At 43.6% G+C, this 27,173-nt stretch overlaps 1 protein-coding gene across 5 annotated transcripts in view; it reads left to right on the forward strand.

The window, feature by feature from the left end:
* Nucleotides 1-27,173, forward strand: part of CTPS2 (CTP synthase 2) — a 414,745-nt gene that overhangs the window by 320,815 nt on the left and 66,757 nt on the right. For all 5 annotated transcript variants that reach the window (XM_040338655.1, XM_040338657.1, XM_040338654.1 and 2 more), the window contains 2 exons: nt 16,387-16,483; nt 19,928-20,072. In XM_040338655.1, coding sequence (XP_040194589.1) covers nt 16,387-16,483; nt 19,928-20,072 — 242 coding nt within the window. The remainder of the gene's footprint in view (nt 1-16,386; nt 16,484-19,927; nt 20,073-27,173) is intronic.

The raw sequence follows: 27,173 nt of genomic DNA on the forward strand, positions 1-27,173 counted from the left end.
GAAAATTTTGATCGTGTGTACGCGGCATTAGAAACCACACTCTGCAAAAGAATTTCACCCCTGATGGGTTTGTTATCAAAGATTGAGTAGGACTTGATTGGATGCAGTCACAGTTTGGCCAATCATTTTCCACGTGGCTCAATTGATTTTTAAATCTATGTTGTCAAGCCAGATGGTGCTGTCAGGTCCACCCACAGCTTGATTCAGCAGGGAACATCTGAAATGTGAACCATTCATAGTCATCTTTACTCCATCAAAGATCTGGGAATTTGGATAATTCCTAATTCATAACATGACATTTTTTATTAATTTTGTATACTTTGATTGGAAAGCATGATGTGAAGTTTTATTTTGACATCCGCTTTATACTTTTCTTGATAGCTAGTGCAATAGTTAGCCTGGATCCCAACTGAGAGCTATCCCTGTAAGCTATCGCCCAACCTCTCCAGCCTTCCTTTTTCCTGGCGTTTCTCAGAGCAGGGGGTCTGACATTAGGTCTTTTTTTATTTGGGTTCAAAGCGATTGATTTTTTCTGAGCCAAACTGTAGTCAAAAGTAAAGTTTGGAGATTTTGTCACCACAGGTATAGAGATATCAGCAACCCTACTATTCTACCCTTCTAACTTGTCTCTGTTGGGCTTTAATTATTCAATGTTCAACTCCCAGTCTACAAGCAGTAGTAGAAGATAAAAAGGCCAAATATCTGTTAGAAACATAATATAACATCGGAATGTCCATGTTACGTGTAGAAAAAGCTGATTAATTAGGCATAAATGTGACGTTAAGATGAATACATGTTCTAACCAATTGATTTTCTTTTTTCAATAAGAAAGTTGTTGAACTGATGACTGCTAAAAAAAAAAAATCTTTCTGGGGCTGTGAATAAAATCTGCTTAGTCAAAGCCCTTTATTCCACTGTGCTAATACATTCCCAGATGTCTTTAACATCTTTGAACAGACTACAGATTGTTAAGAAAAATTACAAAATATATATATTCTTCTGTGCCGATGTTGAGCTCTCTGGAGTCACGTTCTACTCTGTGCAGATAGTATTTATATTCTTCATTACCTACAGTAGTATGATTAAAAGGAAACTTTTCTTCTTTTTTTTTTACTATTTGCTGTATATAAAATCTTTTAGCTGGATTCAGGTAGCCGTGCCTAACGTTAGGCAGGCGTAGCGTATCTCATATACGCTACGCCGCCGTGAGAGGCAAGTGCTGTATTCACAAAGCACTTGCATCCTAAGTTACGGCGGCGTATCGTAAATGTGCCGGCGTAAGCGTGTCTAATTCAAATTGTGAAGAGGTGGGCGTGTTTTATGAAAATAAAGCATGACCCCACGTAAATGACGTTTTGAACTAACGGCGCATGCGCCGTGCGTGGACGTATCCCAGTGCGCATGCTCCAAATTATGCCGCAAAGACTCATTGGTTTCGACGTGAACGTAAATTAGGCCCAGCCCCATTCACGGACGACTTACGCAAACGATGTAAAAATTAAAAAATTCTACGCGGGTCCGACGTCCATACTTAACATTGGCTGCGCCATCTTTTTGGTGGAATATCTTTACGCCTGAAAACGCCTTACGTAAACGGCGTATCTTTACTGCAATGGCCGGGCGTACGTTTGTGAATAGGCGTATCTCGCTGATTTACATATTCTAGGCATAAATCAGCGTACACGCCCCTAGCGGCCAGCGTAAATATGCAGTTAAGATACAACGGCGTAGGAGACCTACGCCGGTCGTATCTTAGCAACATTTAAGCGTATCTCAGTTTGAGAATACGCTTAAATGTAGGACGGCACATATTCGGAGTTACGACGGCGTATCTACTGATACGCCGGCGTAACTATACCTGAATCTGCCTATTTGTTTTTTACGAATACACATTTAATACATGGTGCACTCCCGGCCAAGACCCAAGATTCACAGAACACTGTTTTTTTTTCTCTCGAAAAAGGACGAGCACAACAAAGGCCTTTTAGCTTTCTGTCTGAGCCCTGGTTCACACTGGGCTGCGGGAGTAAAACCGTGCGAGTTCAGCTGAACTCGCACGATTTCACTCCCGCTGGCAGTCCCGATTTCGGCCGCGATTTAAGAGACATCTGTGCAGGTTTCTGCACAGATGTCAACGTAAATTGCGGTCAGAAATAGCAAAAAGTAGTACAGGAACTACTTTTTGAAATCAGTGCAGCGCCGCAGATGCGGCGTTGCACCGATTAGGACGGTGTCATTGCTGACAATTGCCGCCGATTTGAGATGTGGGGCCAAATTCTCAAAAGAGATACGCAGGCGGAACTGCTGTTCAGCCTGCTTATCTCTGTGCCTAACTTTGGAAACGATCCTCAAAAGGCTTTTTCCAAAGTTAGGCAGAAGATCTGACATGTGTAAGACACTTACACGGTCAGATCTTAGGATGCAGTACCGCATCCGCCGCTGGGGGCATTTCTCATTGAAATGCCGCTTTGAGTATGCAAATGAGGACTTAAGCAGATCCACAAAACATTTCAGCATTGTGATTTCTGCGTAAGTTCCTAGCAGGACTTAAGCAGATCCACAAAACATTTCAGCATTGTGATTTCTGCGTAAGTTCCTAGCAAAACTAGGGCTGGTTTTACAATGTGGAAAGTTAGTCACACCATGTAAAAGCCCATTCAAGCGACGGCATTTGGTATGCATTCCCGAGGGAGAACTCCACGGCAATTTGTAAAATCAAAACCGGCATGGGTTCCCCCCCCCAGGAGCATACCAGGCCCTTAGGTCTGGTATGGGTTGTAAGGAGACCCCCCCCTACGCCGAAAAATCGACGTAGGGGGTCCCCCTACAATCCATACCAGACCCGTATCCAAAGCACGCTACCCGGCCGGTCAGGAAAGGAGTGGGGACGAGCGAGCGCCCCCCCCCCTCCTGAGCCGTACTAGGCCGCATGCCCTCAACATGGGGGGGTTGGGTGCTCTGGGGCAGGGGGGCGCACTGCGGGCCCCCCCACCCCAGAGCACCCTGTCCCCATGTTGATGAGGACAGGACCTCTTCCCGACAACCCTTGCCGTTGGTTGTCGGGGTCTGCAGGCGGGGGCTTATCGGAATCTGGGAGTCCCCTCAAATAAGGGGGCCCCCAGATACCGGCCCCCCACCCTAAGTGAATGGATATGGGGTACATCGTACCCCTACCCATTCACCTGGAGGCAAAGTGATAGTTATTAAACACACAACACAAGGGTTTTTAAAATCATTTATTAGTCTGCTCCGGAGGCCCCCCTGTCTTCTTTAGCTCTAATACCAAGGGGGGCTTCTTCTTCCGCTCTCCGGGGGTCTTCTCCACTCTCCGGGGGGGGGTTTCTTCTTCCGCTCTCCGGGGGGGGTCTTCTCCGCTCTCCGGGGGGGTCTTCTTCGCTCTCCGGGGGTCTTCTTCTATCTTCGCCGCTCTCCGCTGTTGACTCGGCGCACCCCGGTTCTTCTGCAGCTGTCCGGTGCCTTCTTCTTCAGCGCTGGCTGCCTGCTATCTTCGTGTGTTAGCTCAATTACTAGCAGGCAGCCATCGCGGTCTTCTGTGACGTCATGTTCTTCTTCTCCCTTCTTCCGATGTTGACACGTCGCCTCTTCTCACTGCAATGATGGAAGCGCGCCTTGCATCCCATTTATATAGGCATCACCGTCCCATCATGCTCCGGTAGGTACCCACGTGGTGGGTGCACGTGGGTAGGCACCCACCACGTGGGTACCTACCGGAGCCCCCGCCCGCAGACCCCGACAACCAACGGCAAGGGTTGTCAGGAAGAGGTCCTGTCCTCATCAACATGGGGATAGGGTGCTCTGGGGTGGGGGGGCCCGCAGTGCGCCCCCCTGCCCCAGAGCACCCAACCCCCCCATGTTGAGGGCATGCGGCCTGGCACGGCTCAGGAGGGGGGGCGCTCGCTCATCCCCACTCCCTTTCCTGACCGGCCGGGTAGCGTGCTTTGGATACGGGTCTGGTATGGATTGTAGGGGGACCCCCTACGTCGAATTTTCGGCGTAGGGGGGGTCTCCTTACAACCCATACCAGACCTAAGGGCCTGGTATGCTCCTGGGGGGGGGAACCCATGCCGGTTTTTTCTTTGAAAATTGGCATGGAGTTCTCCCTCTCAGGAATGCATGCTGAGCGACGCTGTCAATTTTTCTTTTTTCTTTTTTTGTTTTCCCGGCGCGAATTTTTTATTTCACCCGTCGCAACTTTATTGTTCCGTCGCAATCCACAAAGCCCGGCGTAAATTACGTTCGCGCGCTGCACGTCGGGAAAATTACGTCACACGCATGCGCAGTACGGCCGGCGCGGGAGCGCGCCTCATTTAAATAGTAATCGCCCCCCGGAGAGGAGGACCGCCTTGTGACGGAGGCACTTAAGTTACACGGCGTGTAATTTCTAGGTAAGTGCTTTGTGGATCGGGCACTTAGGTAAAAATTTTAAGTCAGTGTAACTTAACTGCTGAAATTTAAGTTAGGCTACGTTTTTGGGAATTTGGCCCGTGATTTCACATGTGAAATCGCATCTCAAATCGAAGCAAATCGTACCCAGTGTGAACCTGGGCTGAAGGAAATTTGATACTTCTGAATGGAGGGGAAATTTAGAACATCTCAGCGCTTGCCCCAATTTTACATGAATTTGTCTGTGTCAGCACTGAGGAAGAAGTGTCCACGCTGAACATTCTCTTTAATCACTTCAAATACCGGGCACTTTCACCACCTTTATGCCCGGGTCAATTTTCAACTTTCAGCTGTCGCACTTTCAATGACAGTGGTCATGGTCAAGCAACACTGTACCCATATGACATTTTTATCATTTTATTTCACACAAATAGAACTTTGTTTTTGGTGATATTTAATCGCCACTGGGTTTTTTTTTTTTTTTGCAAAATAAATGAAAAAAAATACCAAAAAGTTTGAAAATAACGTTTTTTTTTCATAATTTCTGTTATAACATTTTTCAAATAAATAATCTTTCTTCAGAAATTTAGGCCAAACTGTATTCTGCTACATTTCTTTGGTGGAAATAACCCAAATGAGTGTTTATTATTTAGTCTGTAGGAAAGCTATACAGACGACAAGTTTGGTATATACTGTGTATATCTGAAAATTGATCCTGATGTACTAACAGCCTCTCATTTCTTGAGGTAAAAGAGATGTGGGGGTGGTGGCGCTGTCTCTACTAGAGGCTGTAAGTACCGGGAAAATTAGTACATAGGTGACTTTTATCTGACCCAATAAAAGCTGGTAGCTGATGGGTCTAAGTAGGTTAAATGAAATAAATAAAAGTGCCTTAATAAGGTGCTCAAAAGAGGACTAAAAAACAATAGTGTGTACCAAAAATGGTATAAAGTAAGTGTGACTAACAGTCACAAGTGATACAATATAATTGTGAATACATTAAGTAGATATTAATTCAATAAGTGGTGTAAAAAACACAATCATGAAAGGAGTATAGCAATAATGTGCAATAAACAACGGCCTCACCGCTGACGGTCAGAGCCGATGGTGCAACAATAAAATGAGACAGGATAAAAATAAAAATAAAGAAATTCCAAATAAACAGTCCAGTGTGAAGGAATATATATAAAAAAAAATATATAAAAAATTAATAGTCCATGTGTATTAAATAAAAAAATATATATAAAAAATATATACATAGAAATATATATAAAAAATAGTTTGTGACCAAGTGCATCCAATCAAAGTGAATATTCACAGTCTGCAATTATGTGACTTCTCGCAGTGGCTCCGGTGCTCCCCCTCCTGGGTCCCCACTCACCAGAGGCACTCACCCCTGCAGGGGTAAAGTGCATAAATAATGGTATCCTAACGGCTCGATCCCTCGCCTTTCCGGATTTTCCAGGTGTGTTCTCTGGTCCAGGTGATACCGGGCCTCTTGGATGTCCGGGTTCCTCCAGGGGAAAAAATACTTCTCATAGGGTAGTATGTTCAAAACAGGGGTTGGTTTTATTAATAGTACCGCCGCAATTGCTGGCATGTACACAAAGCAAAAGTTACAAAAATTATAAAAAGTTAAATAAAACTAGGGATAAATTCCAATAAAATGTTTAAAACCAAAGTAGAAGCAGATGGGCAGCTATCAAGGTAGCAAGCCTCCCAGCACAACACTCGTGACCGGTAGAAGGAGTCAGCGCCAGCCTGGGAACGGCGTGCGTTCCACCGTATGATCCGCTGGTTGACCCGGAAGTGCGTGCCGGCGTGCGTGTGTCCGCTCTACGTACGTTTCGTTTCAATTACGTCTTCAGAAGCGGGTACACGCATGCCGCTGCCAGTGATTTAAATAGCAGGCGTCACCATGGAAAGGTCCCTCCCACTGTCCGGCGAAAGCCAATCAGGGATTTTGCTGGTGGGACCCCATCCAATCAAGTGCTTTTAGTAGGTGACCCTGGGCGTCCCTAATTTCCATGTTAAGCGCCTACTAACGAGAAAAGTTATACAGTTCAGACAATAGATTATTATATGGCAGCATACTAATTTGATGGTAAGGGATACTATGAGCTGTATCTCCTTGTGAGTCCCGTGGACAACGAATGGTTTCAGGCGCTGCGATCATGACTAGAATTGGTACAGTGAGTAGAACATGATAAGCAGTGTGGGGAGATATTGTGACAGTTGTACTACTAGGATGTAAACAGCTATGTGCATAAGTGTGCAAGAGCAAGGGTTACCCTGATGGTGTGGACATAAATGAGTGAGATAATACCCCAGAGGTGTCACTACCTAAAAGAGATATGTGTAGTGCACATACCTCCAAACCAGGAGAGGGGCAGTAGTGGCTTATCCCATAGTTTACCCCTAAAGTAGGTAAGGGCACTTTAATACAGAGGTGGTTAAAAAAGCATGAGTGTTCATAAGTACATATATAATGGCAGATACTATAATGTATTGAACAGAAACACCCATGACTACCCCATGGGGCTAAGATTCAGGGAGGTGTGGGCACTACATATATGGTGCCTCGCGGGGCAGCTAGGTCAGTGATTCAATATATAAAAAGGAAGGCATAAAAAAGCATAGCAAAGCATATAATAGATCCGGAGGGCTCGTTAATGAGGTTATGAGAGGGGTCAAAGGGGGGATTAGAGGGATGCGTGATGACGCATATACAGGCTCATGGAAATGGTCAAAAGATTATATGATATGGCATAAACAGATATAGGTCATGGGATGTATAAGTTGTTCCCATGGTATATATCTCATCCATGGAGCAATATGATTCCTGTCATGTGTGGATACTAGGTGACCCAGTGTGTGTATAATGCCATCACACAGCACCTAGGTGGGACAAAATTCAGCATGTGTATCTGGAGTGTCAATAGATTAAGGATTGGCAAGAAAACAGTTTAGGTCGATATCTTTGTTCAGCCCGTGGGGCACCAGAGACCCCAGGCGGTATATCCAGCTGGTCTCATTTTGGGATATAGCAGTGGTCTTATTACCACCCCTCCAATTGTCCTTAATTGTATCGATGCCATAAAAGATCAAGCCAGTAGGGTCTTGCTGATGAAATTCTTTAAAGTGTCGTGAGAGATGGTGTTTGGGAAAACCTGCTCTGATCCTATTGATGTGCTCCCGGATTCTTATTTTCAAGGGTCGTGTGGTTCTACCCACATATTGCAAATGGCATGGACACTCGATAACATAGGTCACGTGCGTAGTATCGCAGGTAATGAGTTCCTTGATTTTGTATTCTTTAAAATCATTTCTCGATTTGAAATTCATTTTCCTTCTCGGTTGCTTTTTACTGACCCTACACGCTAGGCACCTCTGACATTTAAAGAATCCCTTGAGGTCGGGGCAGATGCTGACATGTTGGGGTGGGTCTATGACGTTGTGTACAAGGTGGTGACGAAGGGAGGGGGCTCGTCTGTAAATGAAACTTGTTTTTTTGCCCAGGACTTTAGTAAGGGCATGGTCTTCCTGTAGAATCGGCCAATATTTTTTAACTATATGCTCAAAGTCTTTATATTGGGAATTGAAGCCAGTAATGAATGCCACATCAGTTTTATTCTTTTTGGTCTTCCTGTTTAGGGACAACATGTTGCACCTATTCATGTTCAGAACTTCATCTTTTAGTTTTAACAACTGTGCCTCCTTGTACCCCTTCTCTTTGAACCGATCCACAATTATATCAGCTTGGGCTTGGAAGTCAGTGACAGAGCTGCAATTCCTCCGGAGTCGCATCAGTTGCCCTTTTGGTATGTTAGCTTTCCATCTAGGGTGGTGGCAGCTGGTTGATGGGATGTATCCATTGCGATCCGTGGATTTGAAGTGAGTTCTGGTGTATAACTTCGGGCCCTCCTTATAGATCTGTAAGTCAAGGTAGTCTATACACTCTGCATTACATTTCCCAGTGAAAGTGAGACCATATCTATTGGTATTCAGGTTGAGTAAGAATTCTTGGAAAGTATCGATCGTTCCATCCCAAAGGATGATAAGATCGTCGATATATCGCCTATACAGCTTGATCTGTGGGATGTTCTGACTGTATACATATTCCTCCTCCCAGCTGTCCATCAGTAGGTTGGCAACACTGGGGGCATATCGGGCCCCCATCGCTACCCCCCTAGTTTGAACATAATAGTTTTTCCAGGACCAAAAATAATTGCACTCCATCGCCATCTTAAGGCCCTCTACAATAAAGTTGATCTGTGCTTGTTTTAGCTTTGTGTTCTGATGTAGGGCTTTTTCTACCCCAGCGACGCCATCTTCCTGGGATATGCTGGTATAAAGTGAGTTGACGTCAATAGTGGCCAAGAGTAGATTTTCTACACCATCCACATGCTGCAGTTCGTTGATCAATTGCAGACTGTCGCGGAGATGGGATCTTCCCAGCTTGACAATTGGTTGCAGGTAGGTGTCAAGGTACTCACCCAAACGGGAGAAAATGGAATTAATCCCACTTATTATGGGTCTGCTGGGAGGTTTTTCTAGTCTCTTGTGTATCTTGGGGGTATAGTATAGCACCGGTGTTTTTGTAGAGTTAGACACTAGATAGTCGGCTTCATTTTTATTCAGTATCCCCATGATTAGGCCCTTCTTTATAAATTTCTCAAGTTTTTTGTTGAACCGTATTTTGGGGTTTCCCTTCAGTTTCTTGTAAGTGTTTTCAACCTTAAGCAGGTTTTCCATCTCTTCCTCATAATCCTTCTTATTGAGGATGACAAGGCCACCCCCCTTGTCGGCCGGTCTGATTATTACCTCATTTCTATTGCCAATTTCCTTAATTGTTTTCCACACATTTTTGTTTTTGTTTTTGAATTTTCTCTACAATTTCCTGAGGTCACCTTCCACCATCTTCTTAAAGGCCCCTATGCACTGGTTTCCTGGCGTATTAGGATTAAATGTGGAGTTGTTCCTCAGGTTTGTTTGGGTATATTCAGATGTTCCCATTGTGCCTTCATCTTGATTGTTCAAAAAGAATTTTCTCAAATTCAGTTTTCTAAGGAATTTCTGGAGGTTAATATAAACCTCAAATTGATCTAGTGCTTTTTCTGGGGCGTATTTGAGGCCCAAGTCTAAAATTTGCAGCTCTTCCTTGGTTAGTTGGATATCACTAAGGTTGAAAATGCCTTTACCTAATATTGCCTTGGGCGTTTTCTTCTGCCCTCCCCTGCACCCTCTTGGCCGTTTTCTCTTTGGGTGGGTTCTGTTTCTCTGTCCTGATTGTACGATCTGTTGGTCCATGGGGTGGGGTAGTTTCCCTGTTCCTGGTGGATTTGTTGTCTTGGATTTTCTCCTCTCCCCGGTGGTCTTCCATGGGTAGCCCCTCGGTTGCCATTCCCCCCTCTCCAACCTGGGTTCCCATAGCCCGTTCTCGGTCTCCATCTTCTTGGTGGCCGGGTGTTGGGGCCTCCTCTGTGAAAATCCCCATAAGTCCCTCCATTTCTGTCTTGGTTGTAATATGGGTTGTTGGGGTAGTAATCTCTTCCTGAGGAGTTCCTGTTGCGACCTATGAGACCTCCTTCTGGGTGGATTAGGGCTCCTATAATATTCGTCGTCCTGGTATCTGACCCTTCTATTCTCGGGTCTCCCTTGTTGCCATCTCGGTGTGCGGGGCGCACCTCGCACATGGTGTTCGGGTGCATTAGTTACTGTTTGGATGGTAGGGTACCTAGAGATGGCATCATTTTCATTAGCCAGTAGTACTGGTTCACTTTCATCCGTGAGCGTGTCATCAAGCCCTTCTATAGGGTCTTCCATGGAGGCTTGCCACTTGTATACCTGCATATTTTTATAGTCGAGTTCATCCCTCTTGAATTTCTTTTGCTTTTTAATCTGAATGTCACTATCACTGGCAGCGGCATGCGTGTACCCGCTTCTGAAGACGTAATTGAAACGAAACGTACGTAGAGCGGACACACGCACGCCGGCACGCACTTCCGGGTCAACCAGCGGATCACAGCGGATCATACGGTGGAACGCACGCCGTTCCCAGGCTGGCGCTGACTCCTTCTACCGGTCACGAGTGTTGTGCTGGGAGGCTTGCTACCTTGATAGCTGCCCATCTGCTTCTACTTTGGTTTTAAACATTTTATTGGAATTTATCCCTAGTTTTATTTAACTTTTTATAATTTTTGTAACTTTTGCTTTGTGTACATGCCAGCAATTGCGGCGGTACTATTAATAAAACCAACCCCTGTTTTGAACATACTACCCTATGAGAAGTATTTTTTCCCCTGGAGGAACCCGGACATCCAAGAGGCCCGGTATCACCTGGACCAGAGAACACACCTGGAAAATCCGGAAAGGCGAGGGATCGAGCCGTTAGGATACCATTATTTATGCACTTTACCCCTGCAGGGGTGAGTGCCTCTGGTGAGTGGGGACCCAGGAGGGGGAGCACCGGAGCCACTGCGAGAAGTCACATAATTGCAGACTGTGAATATTCATTCTGATTGGATGCACTTGATCACAAACTATTTTTTATATATATTTTTATATATATTTTTTATATATATATTTTGATTTAATACACATGGACTATTAATTTTTTATATATATTTTTTTATATATATTCCTTCACACTGGACTGTTTATTTGGAATTTCTTTATTTTTATTTTTATCCTGTCTCATTTTATTGTTGCACCATCGGCTCTGACCGTCAGCGGTGAGGCCGTTGTTTATTGCACATTATTGCTATACTCCTTTCATGATTGTGTTTTTTACACCACTTATTGAATTAATATCTACTTAATGTATTCACAATTATATTGTATCACTTGTGACTGTTAGTCACACTTACTTTATACCATTTTTGGTACACACTATTGTTTTTTAGTCCTCTTTTGAGCACCTTATTAAGGCACTTTTATTTATTTCATTTAACCTACTTAGACCCATCAGCTACCAGCTTTTATTGGGTCAGATAAAAGTCACCTATGTACTAATTTTCCCGGTACTTACAGCCTCTAGTAGAGACAGCGCCACCACCCCCACATCTCTTTTACCTTTCTCTGTGTCCTCTAGGGGATCACGTACCGGGGGGGCTGCAGTCTTATTATTAATATATTATCAATCTTTATTCTGATTTATTTTACTTGGTTTATTTAATCTACCCCCTTTACTGCTACATATCTCCACCTAGTGGCCTCCTAAGCGCGGTTCCCTATCCTATTTTATCTCTCATTTCTTGAGGCCCGAAAATGCCAGGACAGTACAAATATCCCCAAAATGACCCCTTTTTGGACAGTAGACAGTCCAAGGTATTTAGTAAGAGGCATGGCAAGTTTTTTAACATTGTCATTTTTTTGTTGTCACAATTTTTTGGAAAATTAAGAAATTACATTTTCTTTTCAATTTTCTTTTTCTTTTTTTATTAAATTTTTTTATTTATTTTTTCAAATTTTTCTTTTAACACACTGTGACCAGGACACTACAGTGTTACCATAGTAACATTATACAGTACTACTCTGGGCAAGTCAATTTCACTGGTATAAGCAACTATTTTTACTGAATGAAACTAATTCATTCAGTGTGTTTTGTTTTGGAACTAATCACATGTTACAGATGGGCTGTGATTGGCCCTGTCTGTACCATGTGATCACTGTGTCCAATCACAGCTAGCAACACAATGAATGGCATGAAAAGAAACCATTCATTATTTACAGTTGCCATGTGATCTGCTGTGGTTGGTCACAGCATTCACATGGTGGCGGCAGCAGTCCGATACACTGATCAGTCATCGCCTGTGTCCGGAGGACACAGTTGGTGACAGATCGGGCCAGAGCGCAGCTTGTGGCGTGATTTGGGAGGACGTCAAATGTCCCGCCCAGCCATCATTTGACAATTGAATTGGCGGGAAGTGGTTAAGAATTTGTCACTGCAATAGCAACAGTTTCTTAAAGTGGTAGTAGTAAAAACTACCTTAATTTCTAAAATGTTTTTGGATTTGTCACTAAAAAAATATTTTTTCATTCTGACTGAAATAAATAAAAATAAATGTACAAAAATACAAAGCTTTGAAATAAGGTAGGAAATTCTTAAGCCCTGTACAAACGATCGGTTTGTCTGATGAAAACGGACCGATGGACCGCTTTCATCAGACAAACCGATGGATAAAAAAAACGATAGAAAACAACGATCGTCTGTGTGAAAGTCCATCAGTCAAAAATCCACGCATTCTCAGAATCAAGTCGACGCATGCTCGGAGGCTTTGAACTTTATTTTTCTCAGCACGTCGTAGTGTTTTACGTCACCACATTTGGACACGGTCGGATTTTTGACCGATGGTGTGTAGGCAAGACTGATGAAAGTCAGCTTCATCGGATATCCGACGAAAAAATCCATCGGATTGGATTCCATCTGATATCCGATCGTGTGTACAGGGCTTTAAGAGTCCCAGGACACTGGATAACCTGACTTTGTTTGCTGAGACTGAAAACCAAGGGGGAATTTTGGCAAAAGCTTCAAGTGCCATTGAATATATCAATTTGTTACAAACCCTGTAAAGCAAGTGATTCTATTTGTTCACTGTTGCCAAAAAAAGGCATGAGTAAAGATGCCATAAGGAACATTTCTGGGATTTTTGTAGATAAATGCTGGATAGAGTATGGTGGCTGAAACGTTGCTGAGTGTGGAAAGTGAAGAAATATTGGGACATTTTAATGTATCCATGTTGTTCTCACATCATGGCTGTCAAGTTTCTCCATTGTGAACTGACTTAATATTTTATAGATGAAGAGGTGATGTGGTGGAGCGTTGGACACCAGTGTAGGTTAATATTACATGTACAAGAAAAGACTTCCAAGATACTGTTAACAGTTCAGATTAAATATATTCATCATCAAACATTCAAGGCTCTTGAGGGTTCTGAGAGGAAGATATAAGATCTGCTCTGGTAACAAACTTTTTGCTTAGACCTTTTGTCCAGTAAGGCATTGTCAAGCCCTTTTTTTTACAATAATTTTTTTTTAAATATTCTTTTAAAAAATTTTTTTTTACAATGCTTTCTTTTTTTTTTGGGTGGGGGGGTAGCGGTGTCAGTGTGTTTTTTTTTATTTAACTTAATTATTTTTACAATTTTTTTGTTGTTTTTATCAGCCCTGTTGGGGGGGCTTTGGTGAGATATTGGGGGTCTTAACAGACCCCTGATATCTCCTCTTTGAGACAGAGAAAGAGACTAAGGACACAGATTCCCCAGTCCCTTTCTCTGCAGGCTCAACTGCACTGTAGATGAATGTAAAGGAGACAGCGGGTCCTCTCCATTCATAAACTGAGACATTGTAACATAGTTACTATGCTCAGTTATGAATGGACAGTCAGTGATCACTGACAAAAAAAAAGATCGGGGACAGAGGGGGGAGGGGGAGGAGCATGGCGGGGTACCGGAGCAGTACACAGAGGGGAGCGGAGGACGGCGGGGGACCAGAGCGGTACACAGAGGGGAGCGGAGGACCGGAGCGGAGCACGGAGGGGGACCAGAGCGGAGCACGGAGGGGGACCAGAGCGGAGCACGGAGGGGGACCAGAGCGGAGCACGGAGGGGGACCAGAGAGGAGCACGGAGGGAGACCAGAGAGGAGCACAGAGGGGGACCAGAGAGGAGCACAGAGGGGGACCAGAGAGGAGCACGGAGGGGGACCGGAGCGGAGCACGGAGGGGGACCGGATCGGAGCACGGAGGGGGACACGAGGAGAGCACGGCGGGGGACAGATGCAGAGCATGGAGGGGGACCGATGCAGAGCATGAAGGGGGACACGAGCGGAGCATGGAGGGGGACTGATGCAGAGCACGGCAGGGTACAGGAGCAGAGCATGGAGGGGGACAGAAGCGGTACACGGCAGGGGGACAGAAGCACCACTGACAAAGTATCGGATTAAGCATCGGAGCATTTGCCCGAGTACAAGTACTCGGGCAAATGCTCGGTATCTGCACCGATACTGATACTAGTATCGGTATCGGGACAACCCTAGGAAAAAAACAAAAACAAAATTTAGGATAGAGAGAGGTAAAAGGGAAAGAAAGGAGAACAGAAAGTGGTACATCCTAAAATGTACCATAAGGGGGTTAAATACTGTATGAGTGGAAGGGACTCGGGGAGCGCTAAATGTCTGTGGGTTTGGGCCGCAAATTACTTGCCTTGGGTGCTGACAACCCACGATACGAAAATTATTTTACTGTTAGGGGTCTCCCCCAACTTGGGTACATTTTATCAAGGGGTCACGGCACTGCTCTATATGATTATTCTGTCATATTCTCTCTTCCTTGGATTTGTGGACATTATAATATTATAGATTAAAAAATACCTTGCTGTAGGTAAATTACAGGAAACACGTAAAATAAGCAGAAGTCATTGAATGTAGTTCACATTACTGTGCTTCAGTACCATGTGTTTTAGAACTTGCTTGGGTGCAAAAGAGAAAATCAGCTCAGTTAAACCTAAAGATATGAATTGTCAGACAAAACTGTATTTAATACTTTTGTTTCTTAATAAATACAGATCATGGAAATTATGAAACATTTTTATACAAGGCAAAAACATGTGTTGAAAATGTACATTATGTAATACAGCCCTCAAATCTTCCAATTCAAAAAAAAAACTTAAGGGCGAGTGTGGGGCTGCTTCAGATTGGGGGGGGGAGGGGATCACAGAGTTTGGATTTCCCACTGTGACACAGCTTGTATTTGAATTGCCCAGGGGCCACAGTCAAACTAAGCTCTGCTTCCTGGAACAGCTCCAATGCACTGATGAGGCTACATTGATGGGCACTGATGAGGCTGCATTGATGGGAACTGATAAGCTGCACAGCATGCTATTTTTGTAACTTAGTTCTGCATAAAACATTTAACAGTGTCATAATTTATGAGGGCAGGGTAGAGGTTGGGTGGGGCAACTGGTGGCGAGTAACTTTTAAGGCCTAGCTAGTAGCTCAGGACTTGAAATTTTGAGCCCTGATGTAATAAAAGGGTTTCATTATAGTACTACCTGCAGTATGAAGTGCAAAGTATGGACAGGCGTAATGGTGCAGTCCAAGCTAAGCAGCTTTCGTTAAAATTCTCTGTGCATCGTGTACTTTTTTAATGCCCTTGTTAAAATGCAGAGTAAAAGTAAAAAAAAAAAACTATTGGGCACAAAAAGTTAGATAGTATGCTACCTTTCCTCCTCCATATTGCAGAGGATGTTGTCATCCTCCTAGCCATGAATTCCAGGGAATAGTTAGCTCTCTAAATCTTGTGAGAAGATGCTGTATCACAGTTCTTGAAGCTACTTTTCAGGGAGAACTCTACATTCCCCAAATCTTCCTATAAGAAAGATGACTTCACCCTCACTTAGGAAGCTTTGTGAAAGGTTTGCTATTTAATTTTTCCCCCCTACAGGTAATTATTTAACTTGTATGCTGCACTTCAGGAGGAGGAGGCCCATTTAAAAAGCTGACCTTGCATTTTAGGTACAGCAGTCATAACAGCGCAGAAAATTTCTAAGTGGCAAAAATTACAGCTCCTGGTACTCCATTGTACTTTGCACTTTTGTAAGCTATGTCTATTGATTACTTCCAAAATGACATAGGAATAGATTATTTTTTTAAGGATCTCCAGCAGAAGACAATTTGGAAGGAGAGGTGTATCGTGAAGAGGTGCGGTAACAAGCACATAATGGAAACCTAATAGGGAAAATGCAAATGTGTCAGACTGACCCAGGAATAGAAAGCTTTACCTTTTCTTTAGGGTCTTGCTCATTCTTGTCTGTTGTAAATCTGTCTCATCACCATGTACTGTGCTGAAATGTAACTAGTTTTGACTTGTGAAAGTCACCTTCATGGTGTAAGCATTGCATTATCACACTTTATGTGCTTCATACTTGCAGTCAAGGAGAGAGAAGCTTTGATAGACTGTGACAAATCTTCATCATTCTGCACAGGTAAACCCAGAGCTAACACAGCAGTTTGAAGAAAAAGGCTTAAGATTTGTTGGGCATGACACAGAGGGACAGAGAATGGAAGTCGTTGAACTTAAAGGTTAATATTTAATGTTTCTATAATGTTTTGGGGTTTATTTAGCCTTATCCAGAAGCAAAGCTAACCCCCCTCTGTGCTCCAGTACAAAATGTCACAACAAGTGCAAAACATTTGCACTGATTTACTGATGGAGCTAAGCATCTATACGCACCAAATGATGTGAATATTCAGTCATCCAATCATGGAAAAGCCAGTTCCTGTTTACTTACTTTATCTGCACAAACCCATAGTAGAAATTGCGCTGGCAGGTATAGAGCGCTTGTGAACAAAATATATAACTAAATATATAACTCACGCTGAATAGAATAAAGTAAAATAAAATAAAAGAATTCAGGTGTAACAAGTGAAATCGCAGCTGCTGTACATAAGTGCCAACACTTGAAAAAAATGCATAATTGGAAAGAATTACAGCGCTCGCAAATAAGTATAATGAAATAAATTACAGACAATAAATGCAATAATTCATAAACAATTAAAAAAAAGTCCAAAAATTGTAATATGTGATGTATATTAAATTGTAGTCGTGCTCCAAAACCTAGGGTGCGCCACACTCCCTCCTGTGTCCCCACTCACCGGATGGAATGGACCCCTTAGCTTTTCAGCCTGGGGGTCGTTCAGGCTTTGAAAAATTGGCCAGGGATGGCTAAATCACAACGGTGTATCAAGAAGATCTCAGAAATTTGTAAACATCAAATGTAGACCACGAACCAGAAAAAAAAGGAAAGGTGCCATAGTGACGTACTGTTGACCAAGAAATTTATTGCGCAAGTGGACAAGTACTGAATCCAGTAAAATATTACAACAGCATGTGAACACCGTCAACCGTCAACGAGCGTTCGAGCAAAAGACCGGAAGTGACGTCTCGTGGATTCGGAACCAGAAATGACGTCCATTCCATCCCATGAGTAGGCACACAGGAGGGAGTGTGGTGCACCCTGAGTTTTGGAGCACGACTACACTTTAATATTGGAGCACATCACATATTACAATTTTTGGACTCTCATAAATTGTTTATGAATTATTGCATTTATTGTCTGTCATTTATTTTATTATACTTATTTGCGGGCGCTGTAATTCTTCCCAATTATCCAGGTATAGAGCGCTAGCTGCTGACAAGAAATAGCAAGACAAACTATTTAACAAACATAATAAATGACTTTCCGCGCTAAATATGAGACTGTACAAACACAAATGGTGAATCAATTATATAAAGTCCAAAACATTTCATCATAAAGTCCACTTAATGTGTGGAATAAAAAAATGACGTGATGAAAATCCCAAATTAATGTTTTCCGAGTCACCGCTGTGTCGATAGACAAACAATTGTGTTCATTTAAATCTTGCAATCACCACGTGGACCATCACCACCTGTGAGATAAGGACTCTTAGGCCTTGTACACACGATCAGTCCAAACTGATGAAAACGGACTGAAGGCTGAAGTCTGATGGTCTGATGTGCCTACACACCATCAGTTAAAAATCCGATTGAGTCCAACGCGGTGACGTAAAACACAACGGCGTGCTAAAAAAACGAAGTTCAATGCTTCCAAGCATGCGTCGACTTGATTCTGAGCATGCGCGGGTTTTGAACCGATGCTTTTGCGTACTAACCAATGGTTTTGACCGATCGGTCATCAGTCCATCAGTCCGATTTTAAAGCAAGTTTTAAAACTTTGGTCTGAAGGACAAAAGTCTGATGGGCCATACATACGGTAGGTTTGGACTAATGAAACTGAACTTCAGTCCATTTTCATCAGTTTGGACTGATCGTGTGTACAGGGCCTTACCGGAACAGATAGACCCCACCACAGAGTCAAATCAGCCAAAAATTTGGGCTAAAATCAGACCTGAAACAGTGAATGGGGACGCACCAGACCCCTGCTGTTAGCCGCCCCGTGCTGCAGTGTGAACCCAGCCTTAATCTTGATCTAAATCCAAGAACAGAAACTGACTGCAGCTTCGGTCCTTAGATGTGGTGGCTGTATTTATTTTCTTTTTTTATACACTTTATTTTAACCTGGTAATCCTGCTATTTACTCACATCTTGTCCTAGGGTGACAACTATACTGAGCATACTGTGTTAGGACCAGGGCTTTTTTCAGGGGGAACTTGGTGGAACTCAGTTCCACCACCTCTGGCTCACACCCTGGGGGGGGGGGGTCTGCTCACCACAATCACTTGTAAACACATAAGTCCGGTTTCTGTGTTTTACAAGTGACAGCTCTGCACTCTGGGCCATATTCTGAGTAAAGTTACGATGGAGTAACTCAGGATACTCCATCGTAACTCCCTTTTTTGACTCGTGTATCTATGCTCCTGATTCTCAGAATCATTTTTGCATAGATACACTTAAGATCCGCCATCTGTAAGTCACTTACACTGGCGGATCTTAAATGCAATGACGCCGGCTGCCGCTAGATGGCATTTAAGTGAAGGAGTCATTTGCGTATGCAAATGATCCTTCTACGCCGATTCACGAACGAGTTCGCGTCGCGTAACCGTCGCTAACGTCGTTTGCGTAAGCGGAAACTTACCCCTGCTATATGAGGGGTAAGTTTCCGCAAGTCTCGCGTAGGCCATGTTACGGATGGCGTCGGGTCCCCGTCGTGTTTTTTCGTCGGATACGTCGTTTACGTAAGTCGTTCTTGAATACGACTTTACGTCAATGACGCACACGTCGGCGTCATTGACGTTTTCCGCCGAGAACTGGAGCATGCGCACTGGGCTTTTTGCAGCCCGGCGCATGCCCAGTTCTTTTGTATCGGGGGCGCGCTTCATTTGAATAGAAGCCGCCCCCTTGGAGATCCGCCAGGCTACGCCGGGACACTTACACTCCGCTGTCCCAACTTATGGAGCAAGTGGTTGGGGAATACAACACCTGCTCCAGTAAGTTGGGACAGCGGAGTGTAAGTGCCCTAAGCGAAGCAGGCGGATATTTACTCAGAATATGGCCCTCTGTGTGTAACCCCCCTGAACTCTGCACTCTGTATGTAATACAATCCCTTTAAGACCCTCCTACTATTCATGAAATTTGATTTACCACACCCACTATTTGATGTGATTTGAAGGGTGTGTGTGGGTGGAGGGGTTTTGGGGGGGGGTCATGGTTGAGTTCCAGCACCTATTGTTTGAGAAAAAAAAGCCCTGGTTAGGACTACATAACCCTGTGTTTTGACTACATAACTCTTCCCTGTCTTCTCCATAACACGGAGAGGTGTTTTGTAGTTCATGGAGACAGTTAACCGATAAGAGTCCAGAGTCGGATAGTACAGGATTCAAGATTCCTCGCTAAATAAAAAGCTAATTTTTTGGGCAAACCTACTGCTTCTGAATCATTAACAGAAAAAGTGCTAAATCCTATTTTGTCTATGTCTTTGGGTATCTTTAGTTTGCTTACCCTGTCATGTATGGAAAAACTTTTGATGACGTTTTTTTTCCCCGCAGATCACCCGTACTTTGTAGGTGTGCAGTTCCATCCAGAATTCTCCTCCAGACCTATGAAGCCTTCTCCTCCATACCTGGGACTAATGCTAGCTGCCTCTGGAAAACTTGGTACTTTCATACAGAATGGCTGCAAAATATCTCCCAGGTAAGTACTCAAATGATTTTTGAACATCTAATGTGTTTTTATAGCACTGCAGTAGAAGCTGTGTGTTCAGTACATCATAAAAACGGTGAAGTGCTTTTGTGTTACTTGTTCAACCACAACACTTGCATCATAGCAATATATTACAAATGAAAACAAGTGGGTGTTCTTCAAGTAATTTGTAATGTGATCATAGAAACCATATAATACACAAGAGGAATCTGAAGCGATATTTACTTGCTTACTTGTGTTTAACTGCGTTTACTTGTGTTACTGGGATTTATTATTTTAATTAAAACAAGTGGCTATTTTCATGGATTTGTTTAGATCAGTATTTCTTAACCGCTTATAAATCAAGACACCCTTCAAAACTATGCACAAGGCCACATTTCAAAATGTAAACGAAAACTAATAATTTTACATAACGTAGCGACATCCAACACCCAACATTGAAGAAGATTATTTTTGCAATGCAAATATACCTGTGCACACTGGTACTGATTGCATTCCAGCATTTCTGATCTCCCTCATTTTCTGTGACTCCAGGGCAGAGCGCTCACTGTGCAGGTGCCTGAGGTGCCACTTATCAGCCGATGATGTTGGTGTCCAAAGGTTTTAGTGCTGCACAATAAAAACTTGTGGCTTTCTGGCAGGCTTGATCTACCTGATGGCTTGGTGACAGTTTTGGGGTTTGGAATTGATCAATACATATTGTTTGGAGCATACTACCGGTCTTCACAGCTAGCTGTTCTCCAGCATGGTCAGGGCCTGCTTTGGTTGAATTCCCTACCTAAAACAGCTCAGTGAAGATAGGATGACAATATGTCCCCCTTAGAACCTTAGATCCCTGGGTCTGCCCTGCTTTGAGTGCACCCCCATATCTGTTTCCTTTGCTCTGTATGGCTCATTTATGCCCGCATTCGTTTGTTGTGCCCTGTTCCACAAGAATTTCTACCTGTCTTTATATGTCTAGCTTCAGAAAAAGCGCGACCTGCGCAAAACTAGTTGAGCACAGACTGAACTTTAATCTAATAGAACGGAATTATTATTATTATAATGCAGGATTTAAATAGCGCTAACAGTTTACACAGCACTTTACAATGTAGAGGGGGGATGACACAATTACAATACAGTTCAATAAAGAAGGGACAGGAGAGCCCTGCTTGTAGATCTTATATTCTAAAGGTAGGGGGGAGGTGGTACGAAAGGCAATAGCTGTGGGGGATGGTCTGATGCGAATGGTTTAGGTACAGTTCTTAGGATTGGTGTAGGATAGGCATCCCTGAATAAATGAGTTTTCAGGGATCTCCTAAAGGTGGACCCTATACATCCTATACATTAAGGTGAAAAAACACCATGCAGTGTTCGGAGCCCCCGTTTTATTTACCTGAGCCCCGGATTTCCGAGGACGCGATCCCGCGTCGTTCTCCCCATGGCTGATTGTCTCTTCATTGCATAGATTGATAGCAGCGCAGCCATTGGCTACTGCTGTTGTCAATCAAATCCAATGACGTGGTCGCCGGGGGTGGGGACGAGTCATACAATCGGCGGCTATGGACGCCGAATGTATGACATGGGTGCATGCCCGCAAGGTAACCCCCTCGGGAGAAAGCTTTCCAGAGGGGTTAGCTCTTGCAGGGAGGAGCCGCGAGAGCAGCCGTAGCTTGCACATGATTGGATAATAAAATCAGTAGGGCTTTCGTTCATTTCAGATCTACCCCTCAGATTTACAGCGACTGCACTACCAAGTGCACTTTCAGTGCAATTTCAAGTGCACTTTCCACTTGTAGTGCAAAGGGGAGTTGACTTTAGTAAATAACCCCCAATGTCTCTTGCAAAATGATCAGTCCATTTGGCTTTAGTAAATCTACCCCATAGAGTCCAGATTCCGGTCTAGAAGACAGAACACAGATTGCCAATAGCAGAGTGAACAGTCCGATGATAAAGATAAGCACAGACAAGCTTGATGCAAACACAGACATAATCAAAAGCTTGAAAAGTTAGATGAGGCGAATGCTTGAAGTTTTGGTCTCATTTTAAAGTCCACTAATGAGAGTATATAAGGGTATGTGTGCATGTGTGTGGTGCATAGTAAAATATAATAATGGTGCATTTTAAGTGCTCAGTAGAGCTCAGCTGTCTTTGGGATTTTTTGGTGATTTGGTTGCTCTTTACAATGTACACACCTGCATAATTATCTCCGTTAACCTATAATGAACTTCCCACTGAAACCAGTGTCCTTAGCAACACCCGTGATTTATACATCCTACACTTGCCATGCAGCACTGGCCTTGTGCCAGAGCTAATCATAACTCTAGGGCCTTTGTCACAAAAATAATTAAATAAATGGTGACAACTCACAAGTAAGTGAATTGTTAACAGACCATTTACCTTTTACTAGAGGTTCTAATGATTCCAACTGGAAAAGTACAAGTCCCTCCTTGGTGATTATGCTGCTGGCAATGTGTCTGCGGCAGAGATGTGTGTGTTCATGCCAAGGACATATCTTTCAGGGAATGGGTATTTGGTAATGTCCAGTAAAAACAGACATCAGGGCTAGATAGGAATAATTTTGCCATAATCGCTGTAAATATCGAGTGAAAAAAACAAAAAAACTCTGCAAAGTTGTAAGCTACATTTATATAGGTCACACATGTCTAGCAAAATCAGCTGGCAACCATGTTTGCATATCGAATTTATGATTTTGACCATAGTTGTTACTTAACTCCTCCTACGACAACTATACGCATAGATGCGTTGTTACCTTTTTCTGGGGAGCGCCCCCAGGTCTGTGGCAGCTCAGGGTCAAGTACCAGTGTTTGAGAGTAATTTAGATGGGCAACAATTGGGAGCTGGTAGGATGGCGTCAGCACTGTGCAGCCAGTCACAGTGCGGCTCAATTGTGAACCCCTCCTACCAGCCATGGGCATTACAGCCCATTTTAAGTGCTGACGTAAAGAGGTTAATTTGCTCATATATACTATGCCCAAAACAACAGCTGAGATTTAAAACATATTTATTGTAAGTAAAATCATATATTAATCTTTACATTGTATTTGAGTAATTTCTAGGTTGATGTAGATTCCAGTCAGCATGGTCTGGCTATGGCACTTGTGTCCACTGACTGTTGTAATTTGTGAAAAGCATAGAGTGCTGTGGCCAGCCGCCCTCCCAGCACTTGTTTATTGTTGCTTTAACTCCCTTCAGCAGCAGCACAGAGCAGATGATCAGCATGGGAAGCCAAATCTCCACTCCAAGGGCTCTCTGAGGGAGATCTCCGTGTAGGGGCAGGGCTGGGAGACAAGCCTGTGGTGTCCTCAGTCATTCCTTGAAGCCGGCTCTCATAGGCTGCACCAGTGTGCTGGGAGTTTTTCCAGCAGAAGTATGGACCGGAGAGCTCTGTGCAAAGGGAGGACACTGGACTGAGCGGCAATATATGGGGCGGGACAGAGGGGCCAGCCGAGGATGTTGATGGAGATTGTGACACTGAATAGCGGCTGCCTAATGCTGGTTCCTGCCCTGTGTGGAGATGAGCGGTGCCTGGAAGTGTGCCCTGCTTGTTAGGACATGCAAGCCTGGTGACAGCGGGGTGCGGGCCACACCCCCGACGCTACTGTCCATACTTGTGAGACACTTTACATACACTCGCGGGTGTGTTCGTACTCGCAAGTGTACATAAAGTGAGTGTCTGTAAGGGGGGTATGCCTGTATTCACTATGCCCTGTGAGTAGGCACTGCTGTGTCACACATTTCACAGAACCTGACTTCTAAACTACAGAGGTGCTGAGAGGAGGAGGTTCAGGAGGGGAAGTTAGTACAGGGATCTCTGCTTGCAGGCAGCAAGGTACCATGGGATATATAGTCCTTAAACATTGAAAGTAAACAGCAGAGGAGAAGCTGCAAAGCATGCAGGGAATCCAGGAAGTTGTGGAAAGAGATGGCCAGCAGACAGACAACACTCACAACATTAAAGTACATTTTCAAGTAAGCTTATATTAGATTGTCAATAATAAGTATTGCTTGTATTACGATCACAGTGATGATGTTCTAAAGCAGTGGTGGTCAACTGGAAAATTATAGAGGGTCTCAAGTGCAGCGCCAACACTTCCAGAAGGCCACAAAATGTTAGCATTTTCTTGCCTCCAATGCCGCAAAAAAATCTGTCCTACTGCACTTTTTACTGCAGTTTTTCACAGCGCACACTGAAAAGTTGGAGTACACACAATCATAACTGCCCTCCATTGGTGTCGTCACTAACATTAACACAAATTAACATTTACACACATGGTGGTCAGTGGCAGTGAACGTTAACCCCCTTCTCCCCCCTAGCATTGTGGGTCATAGCAAGTTAACCCTTCCATTCTCCCTGTATTGGTAGTCAACAGTAACAGGTAATCCCCTTCCCTCTGCATTGGTGGTCATGGCTTTAAAGGTATTATCCCCTACGCTTTCCACCCGTATTTGTGGTCATGGCAGGTAAACTTTATTTAAAGAAACAGAAAGGTTAACAATCACAATGTCCAAAGCTTTATCAGAACAAGGGAACCTGGAAACAGCTGAGGGGTATATAAAAATAACAAACAGAAAAGTATCCACTTGTGATTCTAGTAAAGGACAAGTCATGGGGTTAAAGGCCCCTATAGAGGAAGGCATCGTTCCAACAAAAGTAGTAAACTACAAAAGAATGGAAGCATGTCTCCAAATGGATGTGGTATGGCTCTCTAGCTAGCTGGCCACCAAAAGTCAAAACCAATTGTCCTCCATAAGGCAGTGAAACTTTTAACCCCCACCCCGCCTTATCTACTGGTGATCATGGCCGTGAAAGTGTTAACCCCCCCGCCCCTTCACACTCACCCGCGCCGCTCTCCCCTCTCTTCCCAGGCTGGGAATTTACTTGTACTGTGACTGGAGATAACTCCAGAAATAGTCCACAGTACAGTCTGTGTTTCAGTGCCAGGTGCTGGAACACTGAGAACCTTTGAGAGCCCAGCACCCCGCTGCCACTTTGCTTTCTGACTGGTGCCCAATAGCCCGTGGGTCGCATGTAGAGTGCTGGTGGGGCCATACGTTGGGCATCGGGGGTTCTAAAGTTTATGATGTGACTATAGATCTACTTTAATTCTGTCCCTGTGCTTGGATAAAGAAGCAGTAAATGTTAAGGGTCAGACTCTTCCTTTGGCTCCTTTGATATGCTGAAATTTCCTCCCCATGTATGAGAATAAGCCACAGATTATTCCATCACTCTTTAGACTTTTTTTTTTCCAAATTGATAACAGTTTGTTCTTTGTCTGTATGTAAACACTGCATTTTCATACCTGGTGAGATGCTAAGTCATGATAAAGGAACGACATTCAGTTTGTCTAGGACTGAAATTCTTTATCAGCATGGGGCAGATCATTCTCGTTTAGTCTGAAAGCTCAGCAAACAGCAATGTACTGTACATTTGCTTTATTTTTTCTTGTTACTTATAAATGAGGCCATCATTGCCAGGAGCTTTTTTTTTTCCTTTTTAAGATACAACATTAAAGTTGCTTCCTTCCCAGTAGACCTACACATACAGATTTATGTGCAGCATTGCAGACTTGGGAGATGAGCCATATTATTAGGATCTAAATATTGCCGGCTTCATTAACTGCTCGTAAACTGCTGAAAGCAAATGCATAATGACGGGTCCTTTTATTGTACAAATTTAGTTTTATGGAACCAATGCCATGCTCCCAGCTAATTGTCACGCTGCTTTGTAATTCCTGTTTTGAGTACATCTTGTTGTGTACTAACGTTAAGGGAAATTACCAATTTATGTGCGGAGTTACACGGTCACCTCTTGAACTTCATGAGTGATGTAAGATTAAAGTGTATGTCTGGGAAAAATAGAGAAAACATATGCAGTAAATCTTCAAAACTTTTACAAGTCCCCATGTCTATCCCTTTTAAGCCCTGTACACACGATCAGGATTTCCAATGGGAAAAGTCAGTCGGAAATTCCGACGGGAAAATTGAAAACCAGCTCTCAATCTATTTCTGTCAGAATTCCCAACAGAAAAAGTCTGATGGAGCATACACACGGTTGGAATACCCGACCAAAAGCTCCCATCTGACTTTTCCTGTCAGGAATTCTGACCGTGTGTACGGGGCTTAAGAAATGTGACATCTATAGAAAAATAAACAGTTATCTTTGGACCAAAGACCCTTTTGCTGACTAATAGAGCCTTCTCCTAGTGCTTATGTGTTCCTGCATTTTGGTGTTGTATACATTTCTGAGATTTTAGCAATTTAAACACCTTGACAATAATTATGTTATCTTTTGGAAAGACTTGTAGTTCCATATTGTAGGTCTTTGGTGAATTAAGTTGCTTTAGGTTACTTTAGGCCCTCAATAGGACAGATTTCCAAAGGAGATTCTGCTAGATCATCAGTTTCCAAAAGTGGTCTCCTTGGGGCTAAATGCAGCCCTTTGCTTGCCTTTATCCAGCCCTTGGGGCACCAATCCATCCACTGACACCAACAATGGGGTATAATTCCTGTCTCAATCACCAACAATGGTGATTGATGACACTGACACCATAAAGACCAAACACCAAAAGAGCACAATTCCTCCCCCTGACACCAGTAATGGGCCACTATTACTCCCACTGACACCAACAATGGTGGCACAATTCGTCTCACTGACACCAACAATGGTGGCACAATTCCTCCCACTGATACCAAAGAAAGGGCATCAGTCCTCCCCCCACTGACACCAAAGATGGGGCACTATTCCTTCCACTGACATCAAATATGAAGCACTGGTCCTCCCACCAACACGACAAGATGGGGCATTGTTTACTCCCACTGGACACCAGGAAATTCTCTACTTCCACTTGCCTTAGTCCAACCAGCCTAAAGTCTGAAGGCCAGTAAACTGGCTCTTTGTTTAGAAAGTTTGGGGGTCCTTGTACTAGACGAATGAGATGTAGATCTTAGAATGTAGTCTTAAAATCTGTAATGATGCTTAAATGCCTTGTTTGCTGTATGAGCCCAGGTTCACACCGAACACCACATGTGAATCACAGAAATCGCAACACATTCCTATGCACATCACATGCGATGTCTGTGCAGTGTGAT

Source organism: Rana temporaria, chromosome 2 (genome assembly GCF_905171775.1).
Source record: "Rana temporaria chromosome 2, aRanTem1.1, whole genome shotgun sequence".
Taxonomy (NCBI): Eukaryota; Metazoa; Chordata; class Amphibia; order Anura; family Ranidae; genus Rana; species Rana temporaria.